This window comes from Cyprinodon tularosa, unplaced genomic scaffold, assembly GCF_016077235.1.
Source record: "Cyprinodon tularosa strain WSP-4 unplaced genomic scaffold, ASM1607723v1 ctg5, whole genome shotgun sequence".
NCBI classification, from domain to species: domain Eukaryota; kingdom Metazoa; phylum Chordata; class Actinopteri; order Cyprinodontiformes; family Cyprinodontidae; genus Cyprinodon; species Cyprinodon tularosa.
The window spans coordinates 3789404-3808329 of record NW_024039229.1 but is presented as its reverse complement, the minus strand read 5'-3'; the positions used below and the strand labels follow the sequence as shown (position 1 = coordinate 3808329).

Genomic DNA, 18926 nt, shown 5'->3' with positions numbered 1-18926 from the left:
GTCCAATTAGGAGCTGCATCAGCTGTACAATCAGGGAAAAACACCTTCTAAAAGCCCTTGAACTTAGTCTGCTGAAAGCAAATGTGGGTGAAAATGAGTCATACCGAGTAAGTGCATGTGATTTGTGTGTGTGTGTGTGTGTTTGTGTGTAATGTGGGCAGGGGGCTAGTTGAGTACAGGAGATTGAAGCTCTAACCAGAGCACTCAGATTTATTAAAAAGGGCTGGACCCTCCGCCTGTCCACCTCCCACCACCCCAAACAATTCCTTTCACTCCCCATCCTCTATTGTTGTCACTTTACTTCTGTCTCTGTGCATACATACAGACCCCCCCATTCTGCATGATATTACTCTTTTCTCTACAAAAAAACGCTCTCAGTCACTGCTGGTCCCAAGCTCAGTGCAGGGAGGGGTCGGGGACAGGAAGGACGTGGTGTTCCTGTGGTAAATGGGGGAAGACCCTGACCCCGTCCCTCCTCTCTCATCTCAAGCCCCCTTCTCCCTGACCTGAGTTCATTACCATAACTTCAGTCTGCTAAATTAAATTGGGGGGGGGGCTAAATCTTCCCTCATCCGCAAAACACCGCTGACCACCAGCCATCGGGACACAAAGGAGCTGGAATCCAATCTATCCGACCCCACTTTTTTTCATCCAGCTTTATTAGCTAAATGTATTAGCGGCCCTAAAGAAACGCATTGTTACTGAGGCGATTTATATTGCCTGGAAACATACGCGCACACACCTGCAGGCATGGAAATCGCCGCACAAAGGACACGCGCTGGTTTGCTGTGTGTGGTTTTCTTGGGACGCCCTGCACGGATTGGATTACTCTGTTGCACAAGAACATGCAAACGCTGGGAGATGAGAGACACGCACACACGGTCACAAGAATCAGCAGCTCTTTGGCTGTAATCTCTAAGCGTCCTGCACCTTTAAGCGAGCATCCAGACGAGCTCGCTAACACTTCCAGAGGAAGGGTTTTTTTTTTGTGTGTGTGAGATCACACGCTGGCTTCATTATGTCAGAAAGCTGTGAAGGAGGACAGGAGCCTTTCTAAAGCCCCGTTCCATCTTATTCATGCAGGCGGGGGAACAAGATCGTTGCCTTCAGGTCGCCACAAAAGGCCGGCTCGTTTGGATTACACACACCAGCAGCAGGCGGTGATGGGCATTAGATGCAACGCACTCACACCTGCTACATCACACGTGCCTTGCAGAAAGCATGAAAACAAATGGAAAAGCATATTCTCTATCATTAGAATGCATGGCAAAACGCTTGCCATCTAAAACAAAAATAAATGTTTCAGCTCCAAGTCAAAAAGTAGATTTCTGTTTTTTTTTTTCCAGTGTCCTAAGAAGAAAAGAAGATCGACCAATTTTTATGGCAGATGTGACAAACGGCGCTCTGCCCAAACCGGCTGCATCTGTGGTTGTGTGGTTTGGTTTCATGGTCAATTCTGCGACAACCACACATCAAAAATCAATTTTTCTACGCAGGAGGACATTTTTGTTTTTACTTCCAGCGTGAAAAGACATCGTCTCTACTATCGCTTCAGTGTTATTTGAATTTGATGCTTGTAAATATTTGAATGACAAGGTCAAGGACAGATGGTCTGCAGACAGTTCCTATGCAACCACTTTAAAAATGACTCTTAAAGTTCAGGATTAAGTCAATTGTTTACTTTTATTACTCAGTTTTTTTAATGTCTGTTAGACAAAAGGAAGGTGAAACCTTTTTTGAATATATATTTATATTCAAAACACCTTCAGTGAGAGCAAAGTGAAACCAAAGTCAAATCCTTTGTTTGTGTGCAAAAAAAACTCCACAAATAAAGCTGATTCTGAAGTTTGCCTTATCTCAAAGTTGTCTCAAAGTTTCTTCAAAGTCCAAACAATGAGGTATTGCATGTTTAATGTCACATGAATATTTAAACTAATTTCCTAAAGCTTTTTGGGTCAAACAACTTCTACTTGGGAATTTCAGCGACATCAAATCCTCTGTACATCCGGACATAAGTTAAGTTTTAATTCTCTGTCATGTAATTTGGAAAAATCAGCCTTTTCTGATTTTGGTCAGCATGTAAGCATCATTAGGCTGTCCTTCTGCTGTGAGGTAATATAAACCAGGGTTTCTTAATCTGGCATAAACCAGATTGGTTTGTGTAGTTCATTTTAAAATCTACCCAGTATCAATTCAGAAAGCCTCATATAGAAACGGTTCGCAAGAAAAGCGGACATTCAGTACACTTCTTGAAGCTGATTGGGTACCTGCCTCCCATGTGGGGTTTTTAGCCAATCACAGCAGCAGTAGTAGCTGAGAGGCATCCTATTCTTGATTTGTTTCCCAACTGGCAGAGTTGATTAATAAATCAAACTCTTATTCTACGTTCAGGGCGACAGTGGTGTTGGATGTAGGAGTTTGCCCTGAAATCGAAGGATTGACGGTTCAAGCCCCGGCTCCGACTTTCATTGTCGTTGTTTCCTTGGGCAAGACACTTCACCTACGGCAGCCCCGCTTCTGTCAGTGAGCCCCAGGGCAGCTGTGGCTACAATGTAGCTTGCCACCATTAGTGTGTGCGTGAATGGGTGAATGAATGTAGTGTAAAGCACTTTGGTCAAGTCTCCCGCCTTGAAAAAAGGCGCTATATAAGTACCATTTACGTTCAGACCGCAAGCGCTGGAAGCAGCAAAAACGCGCATTCTGCTTCATTTTTTATGCTTGTACAAGTGTAGTTCTGAAGCGCAGCTGAAGCATCTTTGCCGCTCTAGATGCACGGTCGAAAAGTGGGTCTTATGCTCGTTGGGTAGAGCTAACCTATCCTTTCTTTGCCTGTAACAATGGCGGATGTAATCGAGAGTCGCTAGGCTTATTTTAATGAATAATGCAACGTTCATTGCTAAAAGCAGGAAAAAAGCATCTGCTGCTTCATTATTGATGGTTGTCCAGATTAAGGTCAAATGTCCATTAAAGTGTGTCCAGATGCGTCTTCTGCTCATGTGTTCAATGGCAGAGAGCTGCTTTGCTATATTTGCTGTGATCATTGGTTAAAAAGTCGTTTTAATATGTTTTTAAGTGAGAAAGTCCTAAAAACGTAATCTGTGCAGTCAGTTAATCAAGATTACCATATTATTTCTCTGTTGGAGCGGCTCAGGCCCCCTTACATTGGAGGTGCGCTGTCACTGGACATCCCCTTCAATGGTAGCCTCTGGCCCGATCGCCTCTTTGGGATTTTCCGCTACCGTTTGTGGCGACTGGAAGGCATTTTCGCTGTATGTAATCCAAACTGCAGGCACCAGAATAATTAAATAAAACATTTTGCTGACAGGATTCAACATTTTAAGTTAATTTAGACCAGTGGTCACCAACGCGGTGTCCGTGGGCACCAAGGTGCCCTCAAGGACCACATGGGGGGCCCTCAGAGTCTTCTAAATAAAGAACAGCTCACCAGTGGGCTAAGTTTGAAATGTTATTTTATTCTGTTGCTCTTCTTTTTAATCATTTATAGAGATTTCCAAAAATGAAAATGTCTAAATAAACTTAGAAATTAACAGAAACAATAAAAATAAGTTGATAATGTACAAAGTTTAGGCTTTGCAGCTCATAGGTCAGTAATGGTCGCCCTTCCTACGTCTCGGTACCCTTGAAGTGGCCCTCAGCCTTAAAAAGGTTGGTGACCCCTGATTTAGACGTTCATAAACTGTTTCAGAGGACTGATCATAGCGCTCTGCATCAGCAGCGCTGGGTCCGTCTTCCTGCCAGCTCCCAGATCGGCTTCTCTCATTGGTTGACGTGGCCCGTCAAGCAGCAAAATGAAAATTTTTCCAACTTCAGCAGCTGCTGCTTTCACAGCACGTTGCGCGTGTCAGATGCTACTGCTGCGCGTCTGAAGCAGGATTTTTGTTGCGCTTTGATGCGTGTCAACCAATCACTTAGCATGTAAAACCAGCTGCTTCTGCTGCCTCTAGCGCGTGCGGTCTGAACGTAGCATTACCAAATCCAGTTGGGAGGAACCAGCAAACATCCTTCCCATCCGCAAAAGCACAAATTGTGTCCTTTTGCTTGTTTTTCAAAAAGCAATTCCAGCTAAAACTGGCAACGCCATGTTTGTTTTGGTTCAGCCGTCTGTCTGGTTGATATGTTGACGTCATACATGTCACTGCATTTCATTCGTTTGAGAGTTTCTGACTTCCAAAATCTTGTGACAATTCATCCTGCTTACAAGGTAACTCAGTACCCACTGTCCTCCATGTTTTTGGTATTTCCCTGACCTCACACACCTAAAATTTAAGAAAAAGGGGATCTACTGGCGTTTGCAGCATTTGATGGCTGCCGATGATGTAATGCAATCATTCAAATCAGGTGCGCTTGACTTAAGACACATCTAAGTGGCAGTGGGGCCTGAGGACCTAAGGACAGCTCTGTAAACAGCTACCAGGAAGAAATGCAGTTTGAACTAAATGTGAGTTCACATCAAAAACTTTGTAATAATCACAAAATCCTTAAATATTATGGTACACAAAAAAAGATCCACATCTTTTCCTTTTTCATGTCTTTTCTGAACAATTGGAGACAAAAAAGACGAATGTTGTGAAAGAGGTTGCACTCTTACTGCATATTACTGTATTCAGTACTAAGGAGTGCATGAAGCACAAACAACATAATACGCTTTGCTTTTTTCCTGCCAACAGGAAAGTTACAAAAGCTGTTTTTTTCTTTTCAGAACAACTTAATGTGAACACAACTCAATCCAGAAGTTTATTTTAATACACAAAGGATGTTTTCAGTATTTCCCATTGAGGGCTTTAGTTGTCTGCTATGTTTATGCTCTATGGTTGTTACATGTTTTTATTCCACCAACTCCAAAATTTTTTATACTTTGTGGCTAAAATCACAGCACAGAAATGCTTGCTTTCACATAAGTAATATTTTTCAGGCTCTACAGGTGCTGGTCATAAAATTAGAATATCATGAAAAAGTAGATTGATTTCAGTAATTCCATTTAAAAAGTGAAACTTGTATATTATATTCATACATTACATACAAACTCATATATTTCAGATGTTTATTTTGTTTAATTTTGATGATTACAAATGACAACAAATGAAAATCTCAAATTCATCATATCAGAAAATTAGAATATTACTGAAGACCAATAAAAACAAAGGATTTATAGAAATGTTGGCCAACTGAAAAGTATGAACATGAAAAGTATGAGCATGTACAGCACTCAGTATTTAGTTGGGCCTCCTTTGGCCTGTATTACTGCAGCAATGCGGCGTGGCATGGAGTCGATCAGTCTGTGGCACTGCTCAGGTGTTATGATAGCCCAGGTTGCTCTAATAGTGGCTTTTAGCTCTTCTGAATTGTTGGGTCTGGTGTATTGCATCTTCTTCTTCACAATACCCCATAGATTTTCTATGGGGTTAAGGTCAGGAGAGTTTGCTGGCCAATTAAGAACAGGGATACCATGGTCCTTCAACCAGGTACTGGTAGCTTTGGCACTGTGTGCAGGTGCCAAGTCCTGTTGGAAAATGAAATCTGCATCTCCAAAAAGTTGGTCAGCTGCAGGAAGCATGAAGTGCTCTAAAACTTCCTGGTATGTGGCTGCGTTGACCCTGGACCTCAGAAAACACAATGGACCAACACCAGCAGATGACATGGCACCCCAAACCATCACTGACTGTGGAAACTTTACACTGGACTTCAAGCAACGTGGATGAAGTGCCTCTCTTCTTTTCCTCCAGACTCTGGGACCTTGATTTCCAAAGGAAATGCAAAATTTACTTTCATCAGAGAACATGACTTTGGACCACTCACCAGCAGTCCAGTCCTGTTTCTCTTTAGACGCTTCTGACGCTGTCTGTGGTTCAAGAGTGGCTTGACACAAGGAATGCGACAGCAGAAACCCATGTCTTTCATACGTCTGTGTGTGGTGGTTCTTGAAGCACTCACTCCAGCTGCAGTCCACTCTTTGTGAATCTCCCCCACATTTTTGAATGGGTTTTGTTTCACAATCCTCTCCAGGGTGCGGTTATCTCTCTTGCTTGTACACTTTTTTCGACCACATCTTTTCCTTCCCTTCGCCTCTCTATTAATGTGCTTGGACACTGAGCTCTGTGAACAGCCAGCCTCTTTAGCGATGACCTTTTGTGTCTTGCCCTCCTTGTGCAAGGTGTCGATGGTCGTCTTTTGGACAACTGTCAAGTCAGCAGTCTTCCCCATGATTGTGTAGCCTATAGAACTAGACTGAAAGACCATTTAAAGGCTTTTGCAGGTGGTTTGAGTTAATTAGCTGATTAGAGTGTGGCACCAGGGGCCATCAATTTTGAACCTTTTCACAATATTCTAATTTTCTGATATGATGAATTTGAGATTTTCATTTGTTGTCATTTGTAATCATCAAAATTAAACAAAATAAACATCTGAAATATATGAGTTTGTATGTAATGTATGAATATAATATACAAGTTTCACTTTTTAAATGGAATTACTGAAATCAATCTACTTTTTCATGATATTCTAATTTTATGACCAGCACCTGTATTCTTAAATAAATGAAATAAAAATCAGGACATTAAGACATATTTCGCTCCAAACTTCATACCTTTGTGTTTGCAGGCAACAACTGGAGACAAAATGAATAAAGTTAATAAGAAGCCAGAGTGCAAGAAGAAAAGGTCAAACATTTAAAAAACTCAAGTCAAAGTCAAGTCAAAAGAAATAGTTCACTTTGGGAGAGTTTTTTTTTGTTGTTTCTTTTTTTCTTAGTTAATTTCATTGTTATTTGCTAGTCACCTGACTCCGCCAGATGGATTTGCTCCGCATATCCATCTGGAAACCTTCCGTTGAAGTAATTTTGGGATGGGGCGAAAATACTGGTTAGCTGATTGGCCTATGTTGGTGATAGACGGGCCAAATAAACCAATCAGATCAACAAAGCATATGACGTACTAACAGAGCGACGACGAAGAGAAGCCAATTGATAGATCAAACTCTTGCCGAAACCAGTCGGGAGAAGAGCAAAAACATCTTTTCCTCTGAGAAAAGCCTCCAGAGCAGTGTTTTGCTCTTCTTTCAGTGAAGAAATACTCTGTAATTCCGATAAAACTTGCTCGATAGCCACGCTAACGCTAGTTTCATCGGCTGAAGCCGTCATGTTCTTTAGACTGAACTGTCGCGCTTCTCGTTGCGTCACACCTCAATGCGCCTCAAAGCCAACGCTGATTGGACGTTCGTTTGGTGAACGGCTCCAAATGTTCTTTAGCAGATTAGCAAGTGAAACCTTGAAAGCTCGCGAGATCAGGATGGTCTCACGAGGCTAATTTGCTAGTCCTTATAAAGGTGAAAACCCAATAATCTGAGGCTCAAATAGACAAAAAAAAAAGAACAAAATGTGATGTCGTCTAAGAAAACAGGTTAAAAAAGTAGCTAAGAAGGAGATCCATACCAACTTAATGAATCAATGCTAAACTTTAACTGAGGTAGGGATGTTTAACATACATTATCATGGTTCTCTGACCCTTTACTTTCTGATTTTTTACCTTAACATCATTGTTTGAACACGGCAGACTTAATCTCAGACCAAAGCAGAGAGCAAGAATGAGTAGGAAGAGTAGGAGGCATGGATGGGAAGAATCCAAGCTATGAGGTGAATGAATAGTCTCAGCGTTCTTTATGGCATTTATGTGCACCGAGTAGAAAGCCTATTGATGGACACCTTGTCTGACAAAAGGGGCCGCCAACACTGACTGCATTCGATTAAGGGTGAACATTGGTGTTAAACCAAAAATGGTCCCCTGCCGTGGCCTCAATTCATTATGGAGCTGGAGTGTAAAATAGACACAAGCTATATAAACCAACAGCCACTGAAACAAACCATTAGGTAAATTTAACACACGAAGCACCAAAGAAGTACAGAGAGTGCTGGTGTGCATGGACAGACATACCAGCTCTGTGCTCATAAATCGCTTCCAATACACACCGACGTATGATGGCTGATTACATACCCAAAGAGAGCAGGACACACGGGGCAGCCAGACATACCCCGAGTACAGCCAATTTAGCCCTTAATGGTCTTTGGGGGCCATTAGGGCCAACCATCAAGTTGACTGTCCAATGCAGCATGCATGTGCAGCAGCACACTGTTTACCTGCACTCTTTTCTGCTCCTATATGTGTGTCTAATGGCCTATGGATGTTACCACGGTAACAATGGGAGTTTGAGCTGGTTGAATGGACCGACCGATGGACAGCAGCGAGGGGAAGCAGAGTTCAGGCAGCCGTATTCGGCAGTTAGGGGGAAATATTCCTTTATATCTGCACAGCAGGAAGTGACCATGAAGGAAAACGTTTTCTACTGTTTCCAACTAAATCTAAATTTACTGTAAAAGACAGCAGAACCAAGAGTGATACATTGATCACAATGAACAGATCTATTCGTCCAGATTTTAAACTTAGTGTGGTAGAAATATCCAACCTTAAAATTTCAGGAAGTTTGAGTTCATTTCGGATGCTGAAGCGACTGATCTACCCCATTTCGTTTTTTCTATAACAAAATCATTAGCATCACTTTTTAAAAACTGAATAAAGATTAAGTTAACACATTTAAAAGCCTTTTCATTTGATATGCAAGAATATGATAACTTGATCCAGGTGGTTTCTATTTCTCTCTATAAATAGGATTTCTGTAACAGCAGTGGAAACACTGACCGACACAAACAATGACAAAATTCATTAAGCTTAGCCAAGATCTGAGCAGGAGAACTGTAGTTTTACCAAAAGTAGTAAACTCTTCTGGAGTCATTTCCTAACAATTATATAATTCAAGATCACTATTTCTAACTATCGTAATGACCAGTTCTTTGATTTAATCATAGGTCCTCCAAAGTGTAGGGGATAACCAAAACGATCAGCTCAGAAAGACAAGCCAAATCAGGCTCAGCCGCTCACACTGAGCCTGGTTCTGCTGGAGGTTTCTTCCTGTTAAAAGGGAGTTTTTCCTCTCCACTGTCGCCACAAGCATGCTTAGTGTGAGGGATTGTATTTGAGTCAATGAGTCGATGCAATCAACTGGTTTTCCTTAGATTGAAAACTTGGAATCAATTTGACTGGATGATCTGGTTGAACTGTAAAGTGCCTTGAGATGACTAGTGTTGTGAATTTGGCGCTATATAAATAAACTGAAATGTCCTGTGGAGAACGATTATATGGTCAGATGAGACAAAGTCTGTTTGGAGGATTCGAGAGGAAGAGAACATAACAGCACACTGTAACTGGTCAAACACGGGGAAAGAAGCAGCATGATGTGGGTTGTTAGGGGGTTAGGTAAACAGCACAAAGTGTCTTTAATCAATTAAATATTTGAGCTTGTAAATAACTAAGGATCATGGTCTTAAACTCACATGAAAGCTCCTACTGCAGTGTTAAAGGACTGCTTAAAGGACCATTGTGCATATTTATAAGGCAAATATTATCTGTTTTCTTTACTATAAATTACTTTACAACTGCTTGACGTGTAAAAGCTTTTCTTTATATATCAAAGGTGCCTCTATTGGCTCCATTATCAGAACAGTTCAGAGTGAGTTGGGTTGAACCTGAAAAACTCTACCTATTGTCCAAAGAGCGACAGAAATTAACTGAACATTATGTACGAAACTCACCAAGAGTAGATTAGAGAAAAATGTCCAATTACTTGTTTGTTATAACATGTACTTTTTGTAAAGCAAACAACTACACTGATTAGGAATAAACAAGTGAACACTTCAACATAAACTTAGATTCATTTATGTAATTATCAAGGTCGTACACCAGCTGTTTTTGAATGTTTGTTAGGGAAAATAACCCTAAATTACGGAAGAGGATTAGGGCCACTGAAAAAAAAAAAAAAGTTAATTGATTTTTTAATTTTATTTCAGTTTACATGGGGGAAAAAATTCAGAACTCTGACTTTTTTCTCAGAATTCTGACTTTAATCTCCGAATTCTGACTTTGATCTCCGAATTTTGACTTTTTTCAGTTTTCAGTTTACATGGGAAAAAAATTCAGAACTCTGACTTTTTTCTCAGAATTCTGAATTTAATCTACGAATTCTGACTTTTTTTCTCCGAATTCTGACTTTTTTATTGTCAGAATTTAGTCAGAATTCTGACGATTAAAATCAGATTTCTGACTTTAATCTCAGAATTCTGACTTTAATCTCAGAATTCTGACTTTTTTCTCAGAATTTTGAGATTAAAGTCAGAATTCTGACTCTTTTCCCATGCTATACTGAAATAAAATTTTAAAAAATCAGTTAACTGTTTTTTTTTTCAGTGGCCCTAATCATCTTCCGTACTAAATAACCTTTATGTAAATCTAACAATATCTTTGACTTTGTCTGCACCTTTCTGAGCAGGTAAAATGGCGAGTACCCTTTCCTTTCCTCTCACTAGACTATTTCTCTCATCCAGTTGCACAAAATAATCAGGATTATCTTAATTCACAGTGATGCTCTGTACATTTCAAATTCCTAACTTTTCAGATTATTTTTTAGAAGAAGGAAAATAAAACAGTAACTTTAAGTCTGAGTGAAGAGAATCCTGGGAAATGTAGTAAAGTGAGGATTAACCAGGCAGCTCAGCGTGTTTCTCATTGGATACATCTGCTGGTTTAGCGATGCAAGTCATGCACAGCTCAATTATTCCCCATGAGATTTTCTCATTTCACCATTGAGTTCAAAGCAGAAGGAGAAAATGAAATAATCAAAACTGCAAAGAATAACAATAACAGCATGGTCATGGTGGAAATGTGATGGGCTCCAGTCAGACACACAAATCTATAACTGTCTAACTTATAGATGTACTTTAATCCGTGTTCCTCAATCTGCAGCAGAAGGTGCATCCTTAGATGGAGCCGTGTGTGTGTGTGTGTGTTGTGCTTTCTGAGCTCAGGGTGGTAGTGAGGCAGCTTAACGCAATAAAGCATGTTGTATTGACATCTGTGTTGTGTCTATTGATTCCCCATTATGGAGCTAACAAACCCGCCTGGACGCTTTGTCATTCGCAATCACGTTAACACCGGGACTCGCCGACAAACGCTGCCCCTTTTTAAAACCCGATCCATAAACACACACGCACACACACACAAAGGCAGGTGTCCTCACATGAATGCACCTTCTCACATTCCTGCACATCCACCGTCATTGTTGACGTCACCACACGCAGTCGCACGCTCCCCAACTGCCCACGTTGAACACACATCGTGGTACTGGTGGAGGGGAAGTCGATGCCGGTTGATCAATACTGGTGGAAGGTTAAAACCACTCACACAATGGGTAGCTATGAGCTTCTTGTGGTTCGCCACACATGCCGGAACGATCCATAACTGACCTCAACGTGCAATTATCGAATCGTCTACCTGTCTGCCTTATGGCGCATGCATGAGGAACACAAACCGCTCTGACTCCAGCTTGCATGAGGTCTATCCTCTTTTAGCTATTTACACATCGCCCAGGAGACACGGTCACGCCGACCTGATCCAAACATTGGCTCATGCCCACACCTCCAAACATCCTCCCAATCTGAGCAGAGAAGCTTGTTCTCCGCTTTGAGCTGCAGAGGAAGAGCTTTGCTCGTAAATGCAGAGACCCACAGAAAGGCAATTAATGCAGACATGGGGGGACCTCTGCTCAGGCTCAGTTAGGTGTAGTACAGACACCACAAACCCCCCTACTGAGCTCTGTGAGGTGAAGATCCTGGGTGAAAGGGAAGGTAGTTATCAGCAGCAAACACTGCGTTTATATACACTATATATGGCTGTATATGTGTAAGGGTTTGTTGTTGTGTGGGCAGGAGGTCTGTGCTTTGAACTCTGCAATAAAAGTTTCTCTGCAGTGCTGCCACACAGCCTCATTGTTTCTTTACTCTGGTCATTTATGGCCTCCTGAAGCCGTTTCTTCCTTTTGTTCTCTTTCTTTCTGGTAAAATAATCATGTAAAATAATGACTTTTCATCACCTTGGATTTACAATGTTGCAGAGGATCGATGATAAAGAAGTTGGTGCCGCCGCAGCCTGAGCAGGAGGCCATACAGAGTGGCCGGCATAAATAAAGCATCTCTCTCAATCCAGACCCTGAAAGCTCTCAGTTTTATATGGGCCACAGCGGACCTGGAGGATTTTACAGCAGTGTACATAAAATAAAAGAGCATTTAGATTTCCTTTGTTGTGCTGCAGAGCGGGGACAAAGCGGAGGCAGCTACAGGTCCCTCTCCGCCCAGCCTGCCCTCTGAAAACCACACAGCAGAATAAAAACCCTCTGATCAGATCTCCCAGCTGCACAAAAAAGGAGGATTTAACTCTTAGAGGCAACTGAAAATAATTCGGACAGGATGGTTTGTTTGCAGGGCGCTTCATAACTGAAATCAACAAAGAACAAAAGCTGCGTTTTAGAGAAGAGATGCTCCTCGCTCCTTGTTCTGTTTGTTGTCTCTGTAGGCCGCGGTTGACATGAATGAGATCTCAGGGTTCCTCCTGAGAACCTATACTTTAACAGCAGCTCCAACACTGACTGAAACTGCCTAGTTTTAATTTTAAATAAACATTACTAACAAAATGTTTAAATAATTATCACGACAATGTCTTTATAGATGTCTTCAGAAATCAAGACAGAAAGGAAAGTTAATTCAGACCCAGACATGATCAGTTAGCCCAAAATCATGCAGGAGAGCCAAACGCAGCAGCTTGCATTCACAATCAAAAGCAAATATAAAGTTTAAAAGATTGGACATTTTTTCTGTCAGTTAATGCTTTGCATGTTTTAGGTGAAGGTTGTTAGCTTTATGCAACACAGCTGACACCATGCTGGAAAAAGAAAGGACGACAGACAAACTATTAGCCATAAAGTATTACTATATGTAGAATTTAATTAAAATGCTGCAAACCACTTAATTCTGATAAAAAGTGGTGTCTGAAGATCTCATACATGTTAAGATAATTATCACTGATGATGTGTGAGTTCATTGCACCTTAATATTAGCTGATTGTTGCATGAAAGAACTGATGTTTTCCATAATAGTTTATCTAATTAGGCCAGTAGTGATGTGACATACTGAAGTATAAAATGCTTCGCTACCTGTTTGTCGCGGCTGTTGTCTTATCTCCTGTTTATTTAATACATATATGTTATGAAGTGTTATTTAAAGAGTTTGTCCCTAGCGATCCCTTTTCAGGAAAATATTCAGAGAGAGAAAGCTTCCTTTAACATACAGAAACATTACTTTTTTCTGAGTATTTTACTTACTTTTATTTTACTTTTGTCATCCAATCATCTCCCAGTATATTTGGCTTTAATGAGGAGAAACCTTTTTTAGATTAAAGGATATGTTTACTGTGTGAAACTTGAAATTCTGAAAAGTTCAAAACAGATTTTTTCTGTATTACAACTGCATTTTAAAGTGGCAGTTGTGTTTTTGCTCTTTAAATTCAGCTTTTATTCATTCTTATATGTTAAAAGGCTGTTTGCTGTCCAGCAATGAAAGTACAAAACCAAATCCAGCTTATTTTTGAAACTTTATTAAAATAAAAGTACTAGTTTTACTTTTCTCAAAAATTAGAGCAGCTAAGGGACACAAATGTAGGCATCCTTTTCTTAGTAGCTGCTAGTCACTAAGTGTTCGGGGGCTTTAACTTTACATAGAAGGCAGATTTGGACTATTAGGGAGTTTTTTCTCCCCACTGTCGCTACAAGCATGCTTAGTGTGAGGGATTGCATTCAAATCAATGAGTCGATGCAATCAACTAGTTTTTTTAATGTAGAAAAAAAACTTTGAATCAATCAGACTGGATGATCTGGTGAACTGTAAAGTGCCTTGAGATGACGTGTTGTGAATTGGCGCAATAAAAATAAACTGAATCGAATTAAATTAGAAATTAGGTTTAACAATCCCAGACTTATTTAAATTAACATGTTTGCATCATTATTTATCTCAAGACAAGTCTGTAATAAAGTCCACCATTTCTCAGCAACATGGTGAAATATTGTTTTGAGATTTTTCAAAGCAGCTAAAGAAGAACATCATATAATCATGACAGAAGCAAAGGGTGATGATTGTAGATTTTAGGACAAATGGGAAAAGAAACAGGAGAGGAAGTGGAGGCGATGGAGGAGTATGAACGTCTTGGTGTCCAATAGGTCAACAAACAGGACTGGAGCTGAAACTGTGAAGCTGAAGGGACACAGCAGACTTGGGTGTTTCAGCGTTTGCAGCCAGATGCTGCTGATCTCTAGTTTTGCTGTGGAGAGCGTGATCTCTTCTGCCATGATGTGCAAATTTATTATACGGAAAGGGAACAGCATTGTTTGTGTGTCTGAAAATGAGATCTGACCATCAAGAAAAGAAGCATTTCAGCAGTATCTCATATCAAACTTTAGTTTCAGTCTCCAAGTCAGTATGTCCAGCACCAGAGTTTAAGACCTAAAGCTGTGAGCTTAAATCCAGCATAGAGCCTCTGTCTGCCGTTCTGCTCTTCCCTGGACCTCACTCACCTCATCTGGGAGACACCCAGATCTGTGCACGCTCACACACCTAAACGTGCACACCTGCACACGCACACAGACCCCAGATCAGAGCAAGACGATTCAGCTAAAGTGGCTTACAAGGCCCAACCAGAACACCGAAACTAAATCCAATTCTGCAACCCTCCTGTCCGCAGGGACGAGCTGCAGACGGGAGTTAACAGACGGGAGGAGAGTTTGCATTTCCGTGTCGAGCGAATCCTACTTCACAGAAATGGGAAAGACAACAGGAAACAGCAGATTCTCTGCTCGCATCTCTCTGGAGAGCGTCGATGAAAGGTGGGGAGAAGAAACAACTGGAAAAAAAAAGGGACGGATGAGTGTTTTGCACTCATGTACAGTTTATTTCTCTCCTGTGTATTGGCTGCTTATCACAGCGATGTGTTTAAATAAAAAAAGCAGCCGGAGCAGGAACTCTAACCCTTTCTTTTCCTCACATGCAGAAACACACAGGGGAGATGGCTCACTTGGAAACCCTCACATTTTACACATTGGTTAAATGTTCCTCCTACGTTCTCGGCCGAGGTCAAACACATTCCTTAGTTGATCGATTCCTCCGAACAATCTTTGATTCAACGTTTACTTCATGCTCTCTTTATTGCTTCCTTTCACCTGTTTGCTGCCACTTTAACCCCCCTCATTCATTCATTATTCATTTATGCATGCAGCCATTCTCTTATTCATCCAATCATTCATCGCCTCTCTTGCTCCCAGCGTCCTCTTCTCCTTTAACTTTAATTTCTTAGAGGACCGGCCGACAAATGGACCCCACCCCCTCCAAAACAGAAGCTGCACGCCGGTTATATGTTGCCTGTCAACAGCAGCAGAAGCAGCTCATTAAAAACCTCCACCGTTTCTCTCCTCCTGACACCTACTTAGGGTGATAGTCTGAATTACCACCACACGGCTCGGCTCGGATCAGCATATATTTACACCTTTATCTAATGTGCTGAACCTTAAATTCTTCATATATTTTATTATTACGTAAAAAAAACCCAGAAGGAACAAAGAAGCACCTAAACATTAACACCAACTTATAACTTCATTTATCCTAATTAATAAGATGTAAAATGATCTTTTTTTTGTTGCACAAATATCCATTTAAGAAAATGATCAAATCATTAAGCAGAAGACATGATGAGACGCGGGATATTGATCAGGAAAGCAGCTTTAAAGCAGTGGTTAAGTAATAAATCAAGCATAAAGGGAGGTGATTATTAGCATAATGTCTGAAAGGAGCAATTCAAGCCCTTCTGTCATTAAGACCATTCTGCAAAATCAAAAATTTAAAAAATAAACGGGTGTACTTTTATTTTTTAAATAAAAGATTTTCACTTCAAGCATTTTCTTAAAATGTCCCCTGTCTCTCCTGTTCGCCAAAGTTTCTCCTTTCTCCAACTGGACTCCCGTTTTCCCAACAGTCAGGGATCAATACATCCTGATCAATAGACGACCATGAATATCAGCCCCCGAAGCCGGCCGAGAAAGACTGGAGGAGAGGAGGCAGATGGGATGGATGGAGGATGACATGGATGGAGGAGCGGGAGCCAAGAGGAGAGTGGCGCAGCTCTGAGACTCTGATGGATGCTAATGAGACAAAATATTCATGCGTCCGGTTTGGAGAAACGCTTTACAAACGGGATTCATATGCAAGTAAGTAAAGAGGCAATTTTTCTTATTTGAAAAAAAGCAGAATAATCACATTTTTAAAACTTTAGGCAGTCATATAAAGAGCTATGCATGTTAATATATAAAAAGGAAAATTATGAATTGCAAATTCTATGATTTAGAGTAAAATAAAGAGATTCAAGTAAACTATAATTTTAAAAGTGACATTCTATTTCTCTTCTACAAATAAATGGATAAAAACATTTTCTGTGAAGATAGAAAACCAATAATCTTTGCATTAGGAGTAAATAACACATTTTTATTCATTATTATTTCCTTTAACTTATTAAGAAGAGGATATTTAGGACTAAAAATAAAGAGTTAAATATTGCTGCATGCAAGCAGGTTAAGGTGTTGTAATTTTGCAGGACGTGGATGAATTACACTGTGGGAGACCTGAGGAGGGAGCTTACCGGGGCTGGACCGCGGGACCAGCGAGGACTTGAGTCTCCAGGCGCTGAAGTCGGACGCTGTTCTCTGAAAGACGAAGGGGACCGGCAGGGGGACAAACATGGTCCTCTGTCGACCTGGTGGTCGTTGGATTTTTTTTGTTTTTGTTTATTCTGGTCTCACTTCTCTTCTCCTATCCTGGCCTGCCTTCTCTGCTCTCTGCTTGTGGACAGCAGCTCTCAGATGCTTTTGGGAAGTTTGGTTTTTCAGTAAATCTGGACGCAGAATCACATCTCTCTACTTTCAGATTTGGTCAATCGGAAGGATAATTTCTAAAAAGACACCGACGCGCTGCTTGGCTTTGGGATAATAAATAAAGCTACCAGTGTTTATCCAAACAGGCCAGAGGTTTATGAGCCTGGATCAGATCAGCTCTCATCGCACCCATGTGAAGAGTCGGAGCGCAATCAGAGTCCCGGTGGCTGTGCGTAAAGATGGGAGAACCTCGGTGTCCGTCTTGAGTTTTGCTTTGGTTTGAGTTTGAATAAAAATGAAAGTATCCTCCTGTTCTGTCCTTTAAAGTCTCAAACTGTCCAACAGTGAATCCTCGGGTTGAAAAAGGAGAAAATAAGGGGAAAAACTGTCCGTGTCTTAGTGGAATAGCGTTTAATTATTATTATTATTATTTTTTGGTTCTTGTAAATATTTGGTTAGTAGCTGTCTGGTCCGCAGGAGAAAACTCAAAGCGACACAACAATGCAAAGTAAAAAGATTATTTGGTAAAGAATTAATGGAATATTAAAGTAAGGCTGTAGGCAGGCAGCACCCCCTCTTTGACTCTCGCTCCTCCCTCTCCTCCTCTCGCTGGATCCCTGTTCCTCCTTCACTGGCGGGGGTCACTAATTAAAGCTAAATCGATAGAAAAATAAAGCGGTGAATCCATAGCAATCAGCGCAGCGGTCCTCCGTTTCCTCTCCAGCTGAGGAAGCGACCAAAAGAGGAGGGAAGGGCGCTTTCTTTCAGGCTGTGGTGTCTTTTCTTTGGCTCTGCTGCTCCATCCTCGGTCTTTTCCCCGCCTGGATCCCCCCTCTCTCCCTCTCTCTCTCTCTTTCTCTCCCTCCCTCCCTCTCTCTCAGTGTGTCTGAGGGTCGGGGTGCCTTCGGTTTATTTTGGGAACCCCGGTTTTCTGCTCCGACGCCGCGCAGCCTGAACGCACTCTGGCTCGGCGCTCTCACCGGGAGACAGACGTAGAGATCCCCAGCCCCCCCTTTCCTTTCACCCCCATATTCCCTCCCCTTTCCACCCAGAGCCCCGTCACCCCAACACACACACTTCCTCTGCACATCCAACATTTATATTCCTTATCATCGGGGCCAAGCACACATTAAAACCCATCGCTTCACATTTCATTACCACCATAATCCTGAACAGGATCCAGCCATTGATCATGTGATTATTTGATTATAATGAAGCCAATAATCACATCATCTCCGGCCTCAGAGATCGATCCGCTGCTCACAATGTGCGGACATGAATTCAAAGGGGAGGAACCTTTGATGCATATTTCAGCAGGTGGATCTCTGCTTCTCTCTGTATGGATTTACGCAGCTCCGGCCTGCGCAAGGTCACCTGCACACCTCAGCTAATGTATTTCTTTTTTTTTTTCCAGAGGCGGACGCCTAATCAAAGCCTGCACGGTCACGCGCGCCTCTTAAATTAGTAATTATGTTGGGCTCTGGAAGGCCACGTGCGCGTATGCGTAAAATGTGCGTAAAATGTCAGCTGAGTTGAATTTAAATTGCATGGGTTTTTTTTTCCCATTAAGTGTGTGAATGTGCCTCCCGGCCATAGCCTCTCCCCTCTCCTCTCCTCTCCGACGCACTGCGTTTACACTCCAGATTATCACCGACATGGATTTTTTTAAATAGAAAAATCCATGCGCTAAATATCGCGGTCAATGGAAGAGAAATCGACCAGAAGCGCGCGCACCTCTCCGTCTCCCTTCTCCAGTATAAACTCGGAGGTGAGACTGAGCTGTTAATAAGTTATCGATCAATTATGGCGCCCATAGTTAGAAAGGCTTCGGGCTCTAAGCCTATGCTAATGTGAGGCAGAGGAAGGAGGGTTTATAAAGCAGCTGCTACTTGGTTGCAGCATCATCAGAGGCCGGCTGTGCTCACTTTATGGCTGCACCACTCCTCTCCTGATGCTCGTTACTTTACAAACAGCAGCCAACTTTCACAGCTCAGTGTAAATCATTAAAGTTGATGTATGACTGAACTAAAAGCTGCTGTAACAAGGACTTTTAAGACCTTACA

The 18926-nt window shown here is 41.5% G+C and overlaps 1 protein-coding gene across 1 annotated transcript in view; it reads right to left on the bottom strand.

Moving 5' to 3' along the window:
- The window catches only part of LOC119795021 (POU domain, class 2, transcription factor 1), a 96860-nt gene extending 79040 nt beyond the window's left edge, over window positions 1–17820 (bottom strand). Inside the window, exon 1 of the mRNA XM_038302828.1 lies at window positions 16632–17820. Within this exon, the coding sequence (XP_038158756.1) occupies window positions 16632–16731 (100 nt within the window). The 5' untranslated portion in view covers window positions 16732–17820. The remainder of the gene's footprint in view (window positions 1–16631) is intronic.
- Window positions 17821–18926: the final 1106 nt, after the last annotated feature.